Source organism: Hypanus sabinus, chromosome 4 (assembly GCF_030144855.1).
Source record: "Hypanus sabinus isolate sHypSab1 chromosome 4, sHypSab1.hap1, whole genome shotgun sequence".
Taxonomy (NCBI): domain Eukaryota; kingdom Metazoa; phylum Chordata; class Chondrichthyes; order Myliobatiformes; family Dasyatidae; genus Hypanus; species Hypanus sabinus.
This window is the reverse complement of record NC_082709.1, coordinates 68,578,369-68,596,137: the sequence shown is the minus strand read 5'-3', so window position 1 is coordinate 68,596,137 and position 17,769 is coordinate 68,578,369. Positions and strand designations below refer to the sequence as shown.

At 40.5% G+C, this 17,769-nt stretch overlaps 1 protein-coding gene across 1 annotated transcript in view; it reads left to right on the top strand.

The window, feature by feature from the left end:
• Positions 1–17,769, top strand: part of vwc2l (von Willebrand factor C domain containing 2 like) — a 40,402-nt gene that overhangs the window by 2,726 nt on the left and 19,907 nt on the right. Inside the window, exon 2 of the mRNA XM_059966107.1 lies at positions 220–349. Within this exon, the coding sequence (XP_059822090.1) occupies positions 220–349 (130 nt within the window). The remainder of the gene's footprint in view (positions 1–219; positions 350–17,769) is intronic.

Below are 17,769 nucleotides of genomic sequence, written 5' to 3'. Positions count from 1 at the left end.
TCAACACCACCCTTTCTGACCAATCCCGCGCACTTCGCTAAATTATTTGCTATCATTGTGTTTCCGCTGTAAACCTGATTCCGATCTCGCTGTTTAAGCTGGTGTGGGACTGTAAGTCGCGCTAACGCTAAATGCCTCTTTGAGTAATGACGGGAGACAGCTTTGCCAGGGAAAGCTTGGTGCCTGGACGACTCAGTAAAATCTCTGTGGTTATTTCAGCCGTCTCCCTGTGAGTGGTGCCGATGTGAAGCCAGCAGTGAAGTGCATTGTGTGGTAGCTGATTGTGCGGTCCCTGAGTGCGTCAACCCGGTCTACGAACCCGAGCAATGTTGTCCGGTGTGCAAAAACGGTAAGGAGCTGCTAATCACGCGGATTGTTTTCTGCGCCAAATGGCTACTGTTTTACCTTTGACGTTGTAAGTTGATTTTTCCTGTTGAAAGCGTGTCAGTCTAATGAAATTCAACTAAACATTGGTTAGAATTAGGAGTGGTATAGATGAGAACTTGATGGAAGGCACTGTTTTGGTGGGCCCAAGAGACAATGTGTGTGCTTGTAATATGATCAAAGCAATATCTTCTTGGTTATTTTTTTTTAACTGAATCACTATTTAAACTCTCTGGATCATATGGATCAAATACCTGACTACAGTGGCCTTCACAATGTAGGAAGGTACGTGAGTACTTGCTAACCTATCAAAAAGATCATAAAAAGTGCTTAAAAAAGAGAATCTAAACTTAAGCATCCCAACTATAGATGCTTCAGAGGGCAAAATTTGGTTCCAAAGTACACAGTTTTTGAAGTTTATAGGAGTAGTTTTATTTCATTTCCAAAGGGTGCAGTATTTATGAATGGTATTAATACCATTGGTAATGGTATTAATGACATAAATTAACCAATGACTACCAGAAGTGTGCATTACCCAACAGCAATGGAGATTTTACTTCAACGTGCCCATTTGAAACTGATGCTGTTATTTTAAATTTGAGCAGCTGAACATAGGTTCACCAGCATTCAGTACTTTCAGATTTATTGCTGCCTGTTTTCACTTCATAGGGTTTTAGTGACATTTACACATAGTCTACCTGTAGCCTGTCAAAGTAGCTTAGTTCTAAAAGGTATGGTGGGAATAGTTGCTGAAGCCCAACTTGAAGATTTTGTGCACTGCAATTGTTTTCAGACAAGGTGCTCCAGCCTAGCTGTTAGATCTGTCAGTTCTGTGTTGGAAGGTTCTTGGAGTAGTAAGAACTGAACTGATATGCAGCACTTAGTCCATAACCACTGTGGTAACATTGCATGGGAAAGGTCAGAGGAAAGCACAGAGGTGATGATCTGATATTTCTATTCAAAATATGTAATGTATTTTGGAACTTCAGTATGCAATGTTTATTTGTGGTAGATTTTGCATTGGATGCTGTGATTATGTGGTCTTTCACAAGAGGTATAAAAAAAACACCTTTTGCTTGTTTCAGGAGGACCCAAAGAGGGAGGGGATCAAATGTTAATTACCTTGTGCCCTAACTAATATTTGTTCCTCAAACTACATCTCTGAGTTAGTCATAGAGTTGTTAATATTGCAGTTTAGGAGATCTTGTGTGCAAGTTAGTTGGCTGTTGTGTTTCCTGTTTACCAACTGTGACCAAACCTCACAAATTATCGGTTTAAAATAATTTGAGATCATCAATGGTTTTCTTACCCACCACCCCATGAGCCTCCGCATTCAACACATCATTCACCGCAACATCCACCATGTCCACAGGGATCCTACCACTAAATATATCTTTACCTCCCCCTGCTTCTCTGCTTTCTGCAGGGATTTCTTCCTCCTTGATGCCCTTGTTCATTTGTCTGTCCCTATTAATCTTCCCTGAAAGGAGCAGAAGTGCGACACCTGCCCATCCACCTCCTCCCTCACCTCCAGTCAGGGCCCCAGACAGACTTTCCAGATGAGGCAACACTGCACCCATGAATCTGCTGGGGCTGACTATTGTATCTGGTGTTCCCAATGTGGCCTCCTTTAAACTGGTGAGACACAACATCAGTTAGGGGACTGCTTCATTGAGTACCTCCGCTCCATCTGCCAAAAGCAGAACTTCCCTGTGCCTGAACAGTTTAATTCTAATTCCCATTCCCATTCCAACACGTTAGTCTATGGCCTCCTCTTGTGCCAAAGCGAGGTCACCCTCAGGGTGGAGGAGCAACATCTTATATTCCACCTGGATAGCCTCCAACCTGAGGTGGTATGAGTATTGATTTTTAATTCAAGTAAAAATATTTTCCCTTCCCCTCCCCTCTTCTTCTATTCTGCACTCTGGCCTATCACTTCCCCCTGGGTCCCCTCCTCATTTCTTCTTTCCTATGGTCCACACTCCTCTCCTATCAGATTCCTTCATCTCCTGCCTTTTACCTTTCCAGTCCACCTGGCTTCACCTATAACTTTCTAGCTATCCTTCTTCCCTTGCCCTACATTTTAATTCTGACATCTTCCCCCTTCCTTTCCAGTCCAGAAGAAGGTTCTCAGCATGAAACATTGACTGTTCATTCATTTCCATAGATGCTGCCTGACCTGCTGAATTCCTCTAGTATTTTGTCAGTGTTGCATTGGTTTTCTTTCATCTGAATGAGCAAAGGTTACACAGAACAGAACCAAGTGCTGGAATTGGTGGCGGGGGTCAAAGGGCTCCCCAGTCAGAGGCCACATCTGCCCAAACAATTGTTTAACCTGGACCTCTGCCAAGAGTTTTGTGTTAGAGGGCTGCGCTTTGGTAAGGAGATGCTCACTGAAATATGCACCCACCGTGGCCACTATTGCAGGCTCACAGAGCGAGACCCATAATAACAGTGGCTATAATGGTCAAGCTGATCATGACCCTTTATATGTCATGAGTCGCTCATGTCCAAATACCTAAATTATTGCATATGAAGATAATTATGACATCCCACAGTTTGCTGTCAGCTCTGGCTTATGGGAAGTCTCTTGCTGGAGAGTGACAGGTAGATAAAGTGAGTGGCTTCATTAGAATGAGGACATCCTCATGGTGCAAGGTGTCACTAGGCAGCTTGCATTTTGTATGATGTGCATTGATTGACAACAGGCTGTAGTAATAAAACTGGGTGGGATAAAACTTCTGCAATATTTAACTAGTGTGTAAGCTCACATCATGCACAGAGTGCAGACTAATGTTCATTGTGCTGCTTCAGAATGAATTTATTATCAAAGTATGTACATGTCACCATGTACTATCTTGAGATTCATTTTCTTGCAAGAAAATAAGGAAATACAATAGAATTTATGAAAAATTATATACAACTCAGGAGTGACTAACAATGTGCAGAAGAGGACAAAATGAAAAAAATAATTCTGAGTTGTAGAATCCTTGAAATTGAGTTGTTAGGTTGTGGAATCAGTTCAGAGTGGTGACAAGTGATGTTATCCACACTGGTTCAGGAGCCTGAGGATTGTAAGGTTGCAGTTATGATTCTTCCATTCCATGCCATCTGCATTTAATCCAACATGACATGGTACTGGCCAACCAGGGCTATCTATTTATGACATAGACAAAGGTCAAAAGTAGAAAAAAGTCAAGATTATTGTCAAGTTCATGAATGCAATGAAAAACCTACTACAGAACACAAATAGAACAAAAGGCCAAAGTCTATTTTGGTGTAATGTTTAGTTTGTGATTCTCACTACAAGAAACAAATGTCAGGTGCCCCACAACATATGATAAGAGTAGACCTCTGGTTCACTAAAACATTGCTTCTACTGCCCTGACAGGCAATTCCCAGTGACGCTTATTCCTCACTCATCAACAGTTGCACAAATCATTTTTCATCTCTTTATAACTGTTACAGCGTCCAGTGTGAAAACTACTACACATTGCACTCAGAAGTTCTATTATATAGAAACAACAGGTGATCACCTCTGTTTTTTCCCCTATCTTTTCCATGTTCCTTTACCTTCCTTGGTGCTCCTATTAAGTATTACCACAGTGGCTGTGGCAGTGAGATGGCTAATTTAGAGGAAAAGAACCTCAGAGAATAACTTCGAAGTGCTGCATGTCTGGCAAATGGTAGATCAGTAGGGTTGGGAGAAGGAAGCTGTCTTCCTGAGGACAGACACTACCACCTCCCCACAGAGGTACCTCAGCAGGCATTTATTGAGTGTGATCAACTTTTACTGAAATACAACTTTGAACACCGTGTGGAATCGCATTCTGAGTTTTCGTTGCTCCTCCTAACTGTTGGTTCCCTTCAGCTTCTGTTGCACTTGAAGCATCATAGAGCAGCAACCTTAACTGGTGCTGTAGCTCCCACTTCAGAGATACTTCCATGCTGGAAAGGATGAGGACCAGGCTTCACGCGAAAGGTTTGTACTGAATTCCCACCTGAACACTCTGAGTATTTCATTGTGCACACATATTACCCTTCTCCATAGCATACCATATCAAAATGCAGATCTAATTCTGTTGCAATAGAACTCAGGCCCTGTTTGACAGGAAGCTGGTACTCACAGAACTCCCGTGTCAGACCACATAGAAATCTCCCCTTTAAGCTGATGTTGAAGGTTCAGTTGCATCAATATCTGATCTAGGAACTAGAACACGCCTTACCTGCATATTCATCTTCACCTTGCAGTTCTTGCATATCGGAATGAAGAAAACAGTGTGTTGAGCAAGACGGGAAGTAAAGTTTATCCACTCTGTAAATCATAATGGATTGTGGATGACCTGGGTGGGGTGAGGGTTAGATATGAAAATATCATCATGTTAAATGGTTCTGCTTCCTTGCTGGCCACCGCCTCATCAAAGAGCACTTGATTGATTAGGACAAAACATGCAGCCACACTTGTCCTTGACAAGTTGCTATTATTATCTTCAGTTGCACATCAGATTGCCCTACATTAAAGGGAATAATAAGCAACTGAATGTCACATAATTGACTGGATCAAATACAGGTCACTAACTATTTTCTAAGCATTCATGACCAGAACATCTTTATATCCAGTTATCCTAGCTAAACTTCTAATAGAGATCAGCTTGTCTAGATAAGCCACTGCAAACTGAAGACTTTATGATCATTTTTGTGCACACTTTGTATGTGTGTGTGTGTGTGAGCGAGAGGCGGGGGGGGAGAAAGGGGGGGGGATGTGTGTTGTGCGAGAGAGACAGTATGTGTACCGTGTGTGTGATCTTTCAAAGTTATAAATATAATACTAATATAGCAAAATGGTAAATTTATAGCACTTGAAAATTGCTTGAAAAATAGCAAAAGACACCAATATGATAAGGCATTATATTGTATTACCAAATGCAGGTTGAATACCTCTTATCCAAAATGCTTGGGCCAAATTTCAGATTCTCTTGGATTTTGGAATATATAATAACATGGTTGGAATTGTTATCATTTCCATCCCTGAATTTATGTGCTCCCAGTAGGCGGTCTTTGTCTTAGACTTGTTCATCACACATATGTACTGCTGCAGCCAGTCAGCATGTTTGATTTTTATTAGCAATGATCTTAGCAAACTCATCAATGAAATTCTCTGCTGCTTCATGAACAGAAGACACTTTATCGCCACAAATCTTTAAAATCTTTATGTTGTGCCTTTTCTTAAATTTTTGCAACCAGCCTTCCATTTCACTGTTACCTTAAATTTTCAGTTCATTGTGATAGATTTTTGCTTGTTTCATAGTCAGCATACCACTAAGCGGCATGTGTTCACTCCAATGCTGACAAATCCACTCCTTCAATACATGATCGAAATGTTCATTTCTCCTTTTAAACAGAGCTTTTCTATTTTTCATAAACTTCTGTTCATTACGTATATGAGGTCACTTCTCAGACTTGTTTGTGGTGTGCAGAGATCCGTGCATCACCTGGGAACCTTCCCGGCATCTTTGGAATTTTCCACTTGTGATGTCACATCAGCGCTCAAAAAAATTTTGAATTGCAGAGGTTTTTGTATTTGGGAATTTTCAGATAAGTGGTACTCAACCTGCAACGTGGATAAATCCTACTCCAACAACCATTATGACAGTTTCATATCTAGGCTGTTTAAAAAAACAAGAGACAATTTTCCTTTCTGCCTCTTTGACTTCCACTTCTAGGTATTCAGATCCTGTGAGTTTCTGGATTTTGGCATTTTGTGATGTTTTCTCCACTCCTGAATATGTAGCCGACATACATTTCCCCAAGTAACTAAGCTAATTTCAGTCTTCACATATGAGGTGAACAATGACTGTGGGTGGGTTTTTCACCACATGAAGCTAGGGTGACTCAACCCTTGCTTTCCTAGTCAGCATCATTGCAAGCTAACCAGAAAAAAAAGGGAACAAACTATCATTACCTTCTGATGTCGGACATGAAGATAGTACTCAGATACTGAGTAGGGTGGGATCTCAGTGCTCCAGTGTGGAATGGGCAGCATCAGAAAATCAGTGGTACAGCGATCAGCATGCACCTCCACTTGAGTTAGTAACCTACTGGACTGAAAGTCCAATAATGCCAGGGGTTGAGCAATTTAATATGTTTGGACAATGGTAAGGATGAAAAAGTGGCAATGCGCGCACTCTGTGTAGAGTCAGTGTGGAGTTTACAAACAGTGTTTCAGGTGGAAGAGTGAATGCAAACTATGAACATTTGATGTTAATCGAGAATGAAGGAGATTGTTGATGTTTTAGAAGCACATGTGTGGTGCACTGAGCAAAACCTGAGTTTAGTAGTGTATTTCATGAATTGGACTGAGTTTCAAAACATCTGAATGCACCAGCTGCAGCCACAGTGCTCCCAGTTTAATCACAACAAGCTATTTCTAAGTATGTTTGCACCCTGACTAGAGTGTACAGCCACAGTATGGTGAGCACTAGCCGCACTCTGCAATCAAATGTATTTAGAAGGCAGCATGAACCGGCATACTGCCAGCACCCAAAGTAGATGGCATAGGTTACTCTCGCTCTGTGATCTCCATACCTATTTCCTTGGGTGAGGGGAAGATTATTCAATTTATCTGTATCGTGACTTTTGATTGTTTAATGCTGCTAAGAAAAATATTCAGTGTACAGAATCTGCAGTTTGAATCCTCTGCAACAATGATATAAACAAGCCTAGTCAATCTGGACTTCTGCACTGTCAATCATAGATTGCCCACTGCCTACAGTCTCGGCAGGAGAAAGAAAAATCGACCAATGTGAAGACTCCTTCCATAATATTTATTATCACATTTACCAGGACTGAATTTGTTCTGGCAGGTACTGAAATTAGCCAGCAGGGCGCAATACTCATTTTGCTGACACACCATTGTTAAAAAAAAAAGCCACACAAGCCACTATCAGAAATCACTTCTTTACAGAAAGCTAGGGCCCCCTCTACCAAGAGGCTGAGAGTCAGCTGGAAATATCAGGAACCAAGACTGATGTGTTTTTAGTTGGTAACATTGTCAAGGCTGTTTGAATTGGTTATGGTACAGATCTGAATATCTACCTCCTGGTTCACCTATTCCCAAGACCAAAGTAATGTTGTCTATTAAATCGCTGTCCAACAGAATAACAGCACAATGTTGTGATAGAAGGAGAATTTGTTGACTGCGTGCAAGAAGGTTTGTTAGAGAAGCTCTTGGTTGAGTTCACTAGTGGATCAGCTATTCTGGATTGGGTGTTGAACAATAACCGGAATTGATTAGAGAGCTTAAGGTAAAACAACCTTTAGGGGATCAGTGATCATAATATGATAGAATTCACCCTATAATTTGAGAGGGAGAAGATAAAGTCAGATCTATCAGTACAGTCGACCCTCCTTATCTGCGGGGGATTGGTTCCGAGACCCCCCGCGGATACCAAAAAACATGGATGCTCAAGTTCCATATTTAACCTGGCTCAGTGTGGTGGTCTTCAGGACCCAGCGAAACCTCGGACTTTATTTAACATGCTCAGTGCAGTGGACATTAGGACCTGGCGGTGCAGCTCTGAATCTGCAGTGTTTCTGTTCACGAAAATAATCACAATCACGATTGAAAATAAGGTGGAAGTAATAAAGCGATCGGAAAGAGGTAAAACACCATCGGTCATTGGAAAAGTGTTAGGCTACAGTCGGTCAATGATCGGAACAATTTTAATGGAGCATGTGAAAGGCTCTGCCCCGATGAAAGCTACAATTATTACTAAGCAACGCAGTAGTTTAATTATTGAAATATGTATCTTTCGTAATTGTCTTATATGCACAGAAAGGTAAAATATGTACTATATACTAAGAAAAACGTTTGACTAACTGACGCTAAGTAATACTGGATGTACCTGTTCCAACTTCAAATCCAACTTAAAGATGGACTCAGGAATGGAATTCATTCATAACCCGGGGACTGCCTGTACTTTTAAGTCATTTCCAGATTACTTATAATACCTAATACAATGTAAATGCTATGTAAATAGTTGTTATACTGTATTGTTTAGGGAATAATGACAAGAAAAAATAGTCTGTACATGCTCAAACAACGAGTGCTGGAGAGAGAACTTCCGGGTTTTCCTGATCCGCAGTTGGTTGAATCCACACGTGGAATCCGCGAATAAAGAGGGCCGACAGTGTAACAGTAGAATAAAATGCAGAACCGAGGCATGAGAAAGGAACTGGCCAAAGCTGATTGGAAGAGGACACAAGCAAGGATGACAGCAGAGCAGCAATGGTTGGAATTTCTCGGAGCAATTCGGAAGGGACGGGATAGATACATCCCAAAGAAGAAGTATTTTAAAGGCAAGATGACACAACAGTGGCAAGAATTATATAGCCATGCACTGTGGCAGGAGAAATAAAAGCATAGATTGTTTACTAAATGGAGAGAAAATTTAAAAACCTGAGGTGCAATGGGACTTGCAAGTCCTTGTGCAAACTTTCCTGAAGGTTAATTTGCAGGTTGAGTCAGTGGTGAGGAAGGCAAATCCAATGTTGGCATTCATTTTGAGAGGGCTATGATATAAAAGCAAGGGTGTAATGTTGAGGCTTTATAAGACACTTGGAGCACTGTGAGCAGTTTTGGGCCCCTTACCTAAGAAAGAATGTGCTAACATTGGAGAGGGTTCGGGGAGGTTCATGGGAATGATTCTGGGAATAAAAGTAGTACCATATGAGGACCAATTGATAACATTGTGCCTGCACTCACGGGAATTCAGAAGAATGAAGGGTGAATCTCTTTGAAACCTATTGAATATTGAAAGCTATCAAGGCCGCAAAGCAACAATATAGGGAGAAGATTGAGTCAACATTCATAATGAGTAGCACATGTGACTTGTGGCGAGGGTTGCATACCATCACACACTTCAAAGCCCAAACGTTGCGGTGCCACCAACATCGCAGCCTCTATCCCAGATGAGCTCAATCGCTTTTACACTCGGTTCGATGTCGCTAACTCTGAGCCTCTGAGGAAAGCCACCGCTACAACCTGCAACCTGGTCATCTCTAAGGCTGAGGTACGCAGATGTTTCCAACGAGTGGACAGACGCAAGGCTGTGGGACCAGATGGCTTCCCAGAGCGAGCACTTAGGATGTGCGCAGCACAACTGGCAGGTGTGTTTACTGACATTTTTAATATCTCCCTCTCCCAGTGTAGAGTGCCCTCCTGCTTCAAATTATCCATTGTTGTCCTTGTACCAAAAAAGACCAAGGTAACATGCCTGAACGACTGGCCTTCTGTTGCACTCACCTCAATGATAAGCAAATGCTTTGAGAGGCTGGTCAAGGATTACATCTGCAGCTTGCTACCACCCAAACTGGACCCCCTATAATTTGCCTACTGACACAACCGATCAGCAGATGACACAATAGCCACTACTCTACAATCCATCCATACACATCTGGAGATGAAGGATGCTTATGCGAGAATGCTTTTCTTGGACTACAGTTCAGCATTCAACATCATAGTTCCATTCAGGCTCGACAAGAAGCTCAGAGACCTCAACGTTGATCCTGCCTTGTGCAGCTGGATCCTGGACTTCCTATCAGATCACCAGCAAGTTGTAAGAGTGGGCTTCCTCACCTCCAACCCTCTGACCCTCAATACAGGAGCCCTTCAGGGCTGCGTACTGAGTCCCCTCCTTTACTCCCTGTATACGCATGACTGTATCGCCATCCACAGCTCCAATCTGCTAATTAAATTTGCCAACATTGATTGGCCTTATCTCAAACAGTAACATAGTAGCCTACAGGGAAGAAGTCATCTCCCTGACACAGTCGTGTCAAGAAAACAACCTCTCCCTCAATGTCACAAAAACAAAGGAGCAGGTTGTGGATTACAGTAGGAATGGAGATGGTCTAACTCCTATTGACATCAATGAATCTGAGGTTGAAAGGGTAAACAGCTTCAAATTCCTTGCCATCCACATCACTGATGACCTCACATGGTCTGTACACACCAGCTGTGCTTTCACCTCAGAAAGTTGAGGAAGTTTGGTATGGGCCTCCATATTTTAAGAACTTTCTACAAGGGCACAATTGAGAGCATCCTGACTGGCTGCATCGCTGTCTGATATGGGAGCTGTACTTCCTTTAATTGCAGGACTCTGCAGAGAGTGGTTTGGACAGCCCAGCACATCTGTAGTTGTGAACTTCTCATGATTCAGGACATTTACTAGGGCAGGTGTATAAAAAGGGCCCGGAGGATCATTGGGGACCCAAGCCATCCCAACCACAATCTATTCCAGCTGTTATCATCCGGGAAGCGATACCACAGCATAAAAGCCAGGACCAACAGGTGCACCAGGCTATCAGACTGATGAACTCTCGCTGACTTGAGAGTACTCTATATTACATTGACTGTTCCATTTATCATAAATTATTATAAATTACTATGATTGCACATTACACATTTAGATGCAGACGTAACGTAAAGATTTTTACTCCTCATCTATGTGAAGAATGTAAGAAAGTTAACTCAATTCCAAGATCTGATAGAATGGATGTGGAGAGGAAGTTTCCAGTGGTGGGGGAGTCTAGGACCAGGGGACACACACTCAGAATAGAGGGATGTCCATTTTGAATGGAGATGAGGAGGAATTTCTTTAGCCATAGATAGCCATTGGTGAATCTGTGGAATTTGTTGTCACAGGCGGCTGTGGAGGTCAGGTCATTGGGTATATATAAGGCAGAGGTTGACGGGTTCTTGATTAGTCAGGGCATGAAGGGTTACAGAGAGAAGGCAGGAGATTAGGACTGAGAGGGAGATGGATCAGCCATGATAAAATGGCGGAGCAGACTCAATGGGCTAAATGGCCTAATTCTGTTCCTACAGTATATCTTATGGTTTTATATTTTTATTCATGATTGAAGTGGTTGACGTGTTTATGAATATCCTACAATGCAAACATGAAATTCCTTTAATACAAAGTACTCTTGCAGGATTCTTTTCCAGTTACAGATTGTACATCCTCAGTGAATATATTGCCTTATTCATTGTTTTTACTTCACTGTAGTTGGGAAGAAGACTGCTTGGCTATGGACTCATCATCCTCTAATATCATGATTCTCTTTGTTCCTGTTATTTCATTCACACCAGATATCATCAGGGTCCACCCAGGATGCACATTACTTTCCAGGGAAATGCTCTTTGTACTGTTGTACTCTTTCCCCTCTTCCCACCTTTCTTCTGGCTTCTTCCCCCTTCCATTCTAATGAAGGTTCTTGGCTTGAAGCCTTGACTATTTATTCCTCTCCAATGATGCTACCTGACCTGCTGAGTTCCTGCAGCATTTTGTGTGTATTGCTCAACTTTTCCAGCATCTGCAGAATCTCTTGTGTTTAAAATCCAGCATGTGATTCCTGACTATAAATATCAGAAACAAAGAACATAGATGTTGATGGAAAGTAATTACTTAACATCGCTAATTTCTTTATCTTTTACTACATTGTCTCTTTGTGTGCTAATGTGCCTGTGTTATTCTTAACCATAATTTATGAAGTAACAATTCTCTGGATGCTTTCAAGAAGGAGCTAGATAGGTATCTTATGGATAGGAAATCAAGGGATATGGGGACAAGGCAGGAACCGGGTAGTGATAGTAGATGATCAGCCATGATCTCAGAATGGTGGTGCAGGTTCGAAGGGCCAAATGGTCTACTTATGCACCTATTGTCTATTGTCTAATTCTATCAGTTTCATAATGGACAGATTGTGAAACTGGCAAAAACTCCTGGATTTTACTGGCAGAAATCAGACTTTCTGTTGATATTATGTGTTCTTTTTTTCCAGTGTAAAAACTATTGAGAATTTAATGTAATACATCTCTCGTACTCCAGGAGACTTGATACTAAGCAGCCCAGAGAGCTCAAAGATTTCACCAAATTAAGTTGCACAATAGAACATACAGCAGAGGAGCAGACCATTTGGCCCACCATGTATGTGTTGACCACTTTCCCCTCTCACCTTAATCCTATGCTTTCTAGAATTTGATATTTTTACACTGGAAAAAAAAAGACTCTGTCTACCCTATTTATGCCTCTCATAATTTTATATACTTCTATCTGGTCTCCTCTGAATCTCTGATGCTCCAGAAAAAACAACCCAAGTTTACCCCAATCTTGCCTTATGTCGATTACACTATAATTCAAGCAACATCCTGGTGAATTTCTTCTGCATACTTTCCAGGCAGAATGTGCTCCATCTACTACCAGTCTCTGTCTTCTCTGAACTAAAGTTGACCCAGATTATTTACCATGTCTTGATACCAGTTCCCTTCTGAATCACAGAATTGTCACATGATCAAATTGGAAGTTCTTAGATGCAATTCCATTAATAAAGTCAAAGTAAAATTTGTTACCAGAGTTCATACATATCACCACATACAACCCTGAGTTTCTTTTTCTGTGGGCACACTTAGCAAATCAATTGGACGGTAACTGTAAACAGGATCAATGGACAACAAACTATGCAAATACAGATATTAACAAATAGCAATAAATAACAAGCATGAAATAACATGATAAAGGAATCCTTAAATGAGTGTAGCTATCCCCTTTTGTTCAAGAGCCTAATTTTGAAGGGTGGTAACTGCTATTGAACCTGGCGGTGCAACTCCTGAGGTACCTGTACCTTCTACCTGATGGCAACAGCGAGAAAAGAGCATGGCCTGGGTGGTGAGGATCTTTGATGGTGGATGCTGCTTTTCTATGACACCATTTCATGTAGGTCTGCTCAATGGTTGGGGCGGGGGGGGGGGTTACCTGTGATGTACTGGTCCAAGTACACTGCCCTTTTGTAGGATTTTCCACTCAATGGCAGAATTTCCTCTTAAAATAGATCCCATCTATGGTTTGCAAAAATCCAGAAGAACCCTTCATTCATCTTTGTTATTCTCATTGGAAGACATCAACCCATCAAGTTTATGTCAGTTTTCAGAGCAATCTGATTAATTTCATTTGCTTACTTATTTTGAGGATCAAATTTTCTAGTCATTTTGTTGTGATGTGTTTGTGTGACATGCAACAAAAAACAACATTCAACAATTATAAAGTTTAAAGAATTATATAAAATATAAAGTAAGAGGTTAAAGTACAGATATGTAATAAAATGCACATAAAGACATAAACATCTGCATAAGTTTACAATGTAAACAGCATTATAAAAATGGTTGAAAATGTTTACGGTACAGTGACAGGAGCAATAAACAGAGGGGATGGGGAGCTAACTAGAATGGTTGATCAGATTAACTACTTGGGGGAAGAAACTTTTAAGATGGCATGAAGGTTTTGTTTTAATAGCTCTATAGTGCTTTTTCAGAAGGGAGCTTTTGGAAATGGTAGTTTGCAGGGTAGTGACCCCAATAATTTTTCCTGCCCACTTCTTTGTTCTGGACTTATAAAAGTCTTGCAATGATGTAGGCTGCAGCCAATGACCTTTCCTGCTGCCCTGATAGTTCACTATACCATATATTGTGAGAGGATTCTGCACCAAACCAAACAGTAATGGCATTAAAATACGAGTGAACTATACACTAGCTCTTTTTATTTCCTTCTTTCACAATCACTCCTGTGTAATTTAACTTCTACTCTGTGACCTTCCCTTTCATTATCTCCATCCCCTACATTTTCCTACACCAATTACTGTAACTGTTATGTATTGTAACTCCAAAAACATTAAACTAATTGAAGTAAAAACAAGAGGGTCCAAAATATGAGTCTTAACTCCGTGTTTACTTTTTCAACAAGTTGCACGTATATCACATGGTGGCGTGATGCCATGTGCTGTTCATGTAATTTACATATAACACATATTGAATCATTTAACGAACAAGAATGCTTAATCAAACAATATATTAACAATATTGCTCTAATATTAATGAACTATTAAATATACAACACTCCCCCCTACTTAGCCTTAAACTAAACTCAATATAGAAAATATCTCAACTTATATTCACAATACAGTGAAACCCCATTATAACGCGATTGTTTGGGTCCATGAAATACCATCGCGAAAAAAGTGGGGTTGTGCTAAATCAGGGTTCAAGAAAATCAGCGTTCAATCTGACCCAATGTTGACCTAACATCCTAAAACACCCGTATTTTCGCCCTATTTGACCCGTTTTTTGCACGTTTACCTTCTGGCAAGTAAATCACCTTTGAATTAAAGAACTCTGCGAATAAATCGATGTCTTATTGTAGAAATTAAAACACAACTTAATTTTTAGTAAAGCTTTTTAATACATGAAACAACAAATAAAAACATTCAAGGATATTAGCAATCATCATTTACAGTTTATTTCTTAAAAAAGTGATCGAGTGTTCCTTGCCTGAATGTAGCGTGACGCTGGCTGCGAGCAAAATCTGGAGTGCTTCTGAGTGGGAGGTTTTTTATGTGGTCCGTCTCCTGGGTCTCCAGGCAACAGAGGCTAGACAATGGCTTCAGACACTTTTGGGGGTGGAGATGGAGGCTCTTCATGATCATCCTCTTGTGGCTCGAGAACCAGTACACTTGCCTCATGCAACTTGAGTTTGATTTTTAGTCTTGATCGCGTCGAGTGCATAAAGCTTATCTTTCACAGAAAAAGATTTTCTTTTTCTAGCAGTTTGTTCCATTTTGAGCAAAAAGAAAGGTCCAGTGACTCACACAAAATACTGGTGGAACACAGCAGGCCAGGCAGCATCTGGTCGAGATACTTCATCAGGACAAAGTGGAAGGGGGAGGGGGAGACCCGAAATGATAGGAGAAGACGGGAGGGGGAGGGATGAAGTGAAGAGCTGGGAAGTTGATTGACAAAAGGGATACAAGGCTGGATAAGGAGGAATATGGATTGACATGGACATGGAGTCCAATGACTCATCGCGTTATATCCGAATTTGCATTAAATTGGGACACATAAAATCGGGATTTCACTGTATAATATAAAATACAATCACTATACAGGCATCTACAGCATAGTAAGTTTCAAATTATCCCAATCAGGCCTAAAGATTTAATTGCTGTGGAGGCTTTCTTACTCTTGTGGGATGACATCTTTCCTGACAAGGGAGGTCACTCTGCTTGGCAGGTCAGACTCGTGACTGTGAAACAATCCCGGGTTCTGGATCTTCTTCTGTGATGGTTGAAAGGGTTGACTCTGAGACAACAGGGGGTGGTTCTGACAACTCAGGACACCTTTCTTCTTCCTTTTTCTTCTCCAGTTAGTGCATCTTGACCTTGGGAAGGTCCATTTAGTTCAATACAGTTTAATTCCTTCTATTGCTCCCTTTATGATCAGATCTGTCCTCTTGGTTTCCTCATCCACACCATCACCTGTAAATCCTCTGTTTTTGTATCTCCATTGACTCCTTTCTATTCAGCCACATATGCTGAAGTGGACTCCCCTGCCTTTTGATTCTGCTTATGAAGCCAGAAGTTTTCTGCAGTCAACAACTGCCTTGGTTCTCACTCTTCCTGCATTACTTTTACAATATCAGCAAATCTCATTTTATTTGGTTAGGTTAGAGCAGTTAAACTTTGAAGCCTTTAAATCCAAAGCACGCAGCAAAATTGGCACTCGCCTTTCATTGGCTATTTCACCTGCTTTAAAATACTGCTTAATCCACTCAGTATACAAAATCCAGTTTTCTGTTCTGGAATCAAATGCTTCAATCTTTCTGACATAGCCAGCCATTTCTGCTCTTTTTTTTTAATGATCATTATCATTCAGTACTCATTGTTTATGAACCCGTTATTTCTTCCATTTTCTTGCTTTTTTAAAAAAAACTCAAACATCCTCCCCTTTGCAAAGAAAATGTTCAGCTCCAAAGAAACAAAACATGCTGTGCCTTTTTTTTTAAGTTGAATGCCTTGCTGTGCTTCAGCGGGTAGGTGGTCATCTTGGTTCATTTGAAAAGATACCTCATAGCCACTGTTAGGTTTCATAACTCCAAAAACTGTAAACTATTTGAAAGGAAAACAAGAGAGCCCGGGATACAAGTCTAACTTTGTGTTTACATTAAGCAAGGTGTGCACATATCACGGGTGGTGTGATGACATATGCCATTCACATCATTTACATATAACCAGCATTGAATTATTTAATGAAGAAGAGTGTTTAATCAGACAACATCTTTACAATATTACTCAGACCCTCAAAATAAAAACAAGTAAATGAAGAGTAACAAGAACAAATAATGCCTATTAATCAGTACTCCGTTTAAAATAAGCCACAAATATTATCTTCCTTTGCTTATTGAAAATGATGAAGTGTAGCATTTCCCAACTAAACCTATGGTTGGACATGAATTATTTTAGAATATACGGTATTTTGGAAAAAAAGAAAGTCCACAAATATCTGTTGAAATTAGCTCTCTACGAAGCAAGAGCATAAAGTACATGCACCATATTTTTATAATAACTGCATAATCAGTATTATTCTAAGTAAGGGATTAGGGTAGAGAATATTCACCTATTGTGCCTCGCTTGTTAGTCAGCTATTATCATGCCTCTGCTCTTTCTCCATGAAACTGTAATTTTTGTTTGTTCAGATATTTATCCAGTTCAATTCTGAAAATGACAACAGAAGTAAATTGTGGCCAATGCACATCATTCAAAACCCATTTATTTCATGTTCTCAGCCACTCATTAAAATATTATAGCACAGAGGCAACAGTTTAAGAGCTTCTGCTATAATTCCATTACAGAATTGTGGGAGCTTCATGAATATAAAGGGTCTTCAGAAAAATGAGAAGGATTGTTGGGCTTTACAGAATTATTTATTTTCCCGGTTCAAAATAACCTTAAGTGTTATGCTTTGCTCACACATCCAGATATCAAATACTTTGAGATAATTTGAATATATTTGCTTCAGTTTGATAAAAGGATTGTTAATCTAATGCTATATTTAACTTCTGATTGTTAGTAAAAATATTTTACGCACATTACCAACACATACACATACACACACACACACACACACACACACACACACGCACGCACGCACGCACGCACGCACGCACGCACACACACACACACACACACACACACAATGTGACATTAAATGTGGCACAGATAGACAGGTCTTACATGAATTCAGGGATGCAATTTAAGCAGTCTTTGGTACAGATCTAATGGAACTTTGTATAATGAGCACCAATTGTACTTTTAGTAAAACTCAGTTGTGTGCAACTAGCCGTAGTGGTTTGGGCCCTTTGTTCCAAAGTAGTCCTTGATACAATACCTACATCAGGATGCTGTTTATTGACTAAATTTCAGCACTTAACACAATCATTCCTGCAGTTCTGATCGAAAGGCTCCAAAACATCGGCCTCTGTTCCTCCTTCTGCAACT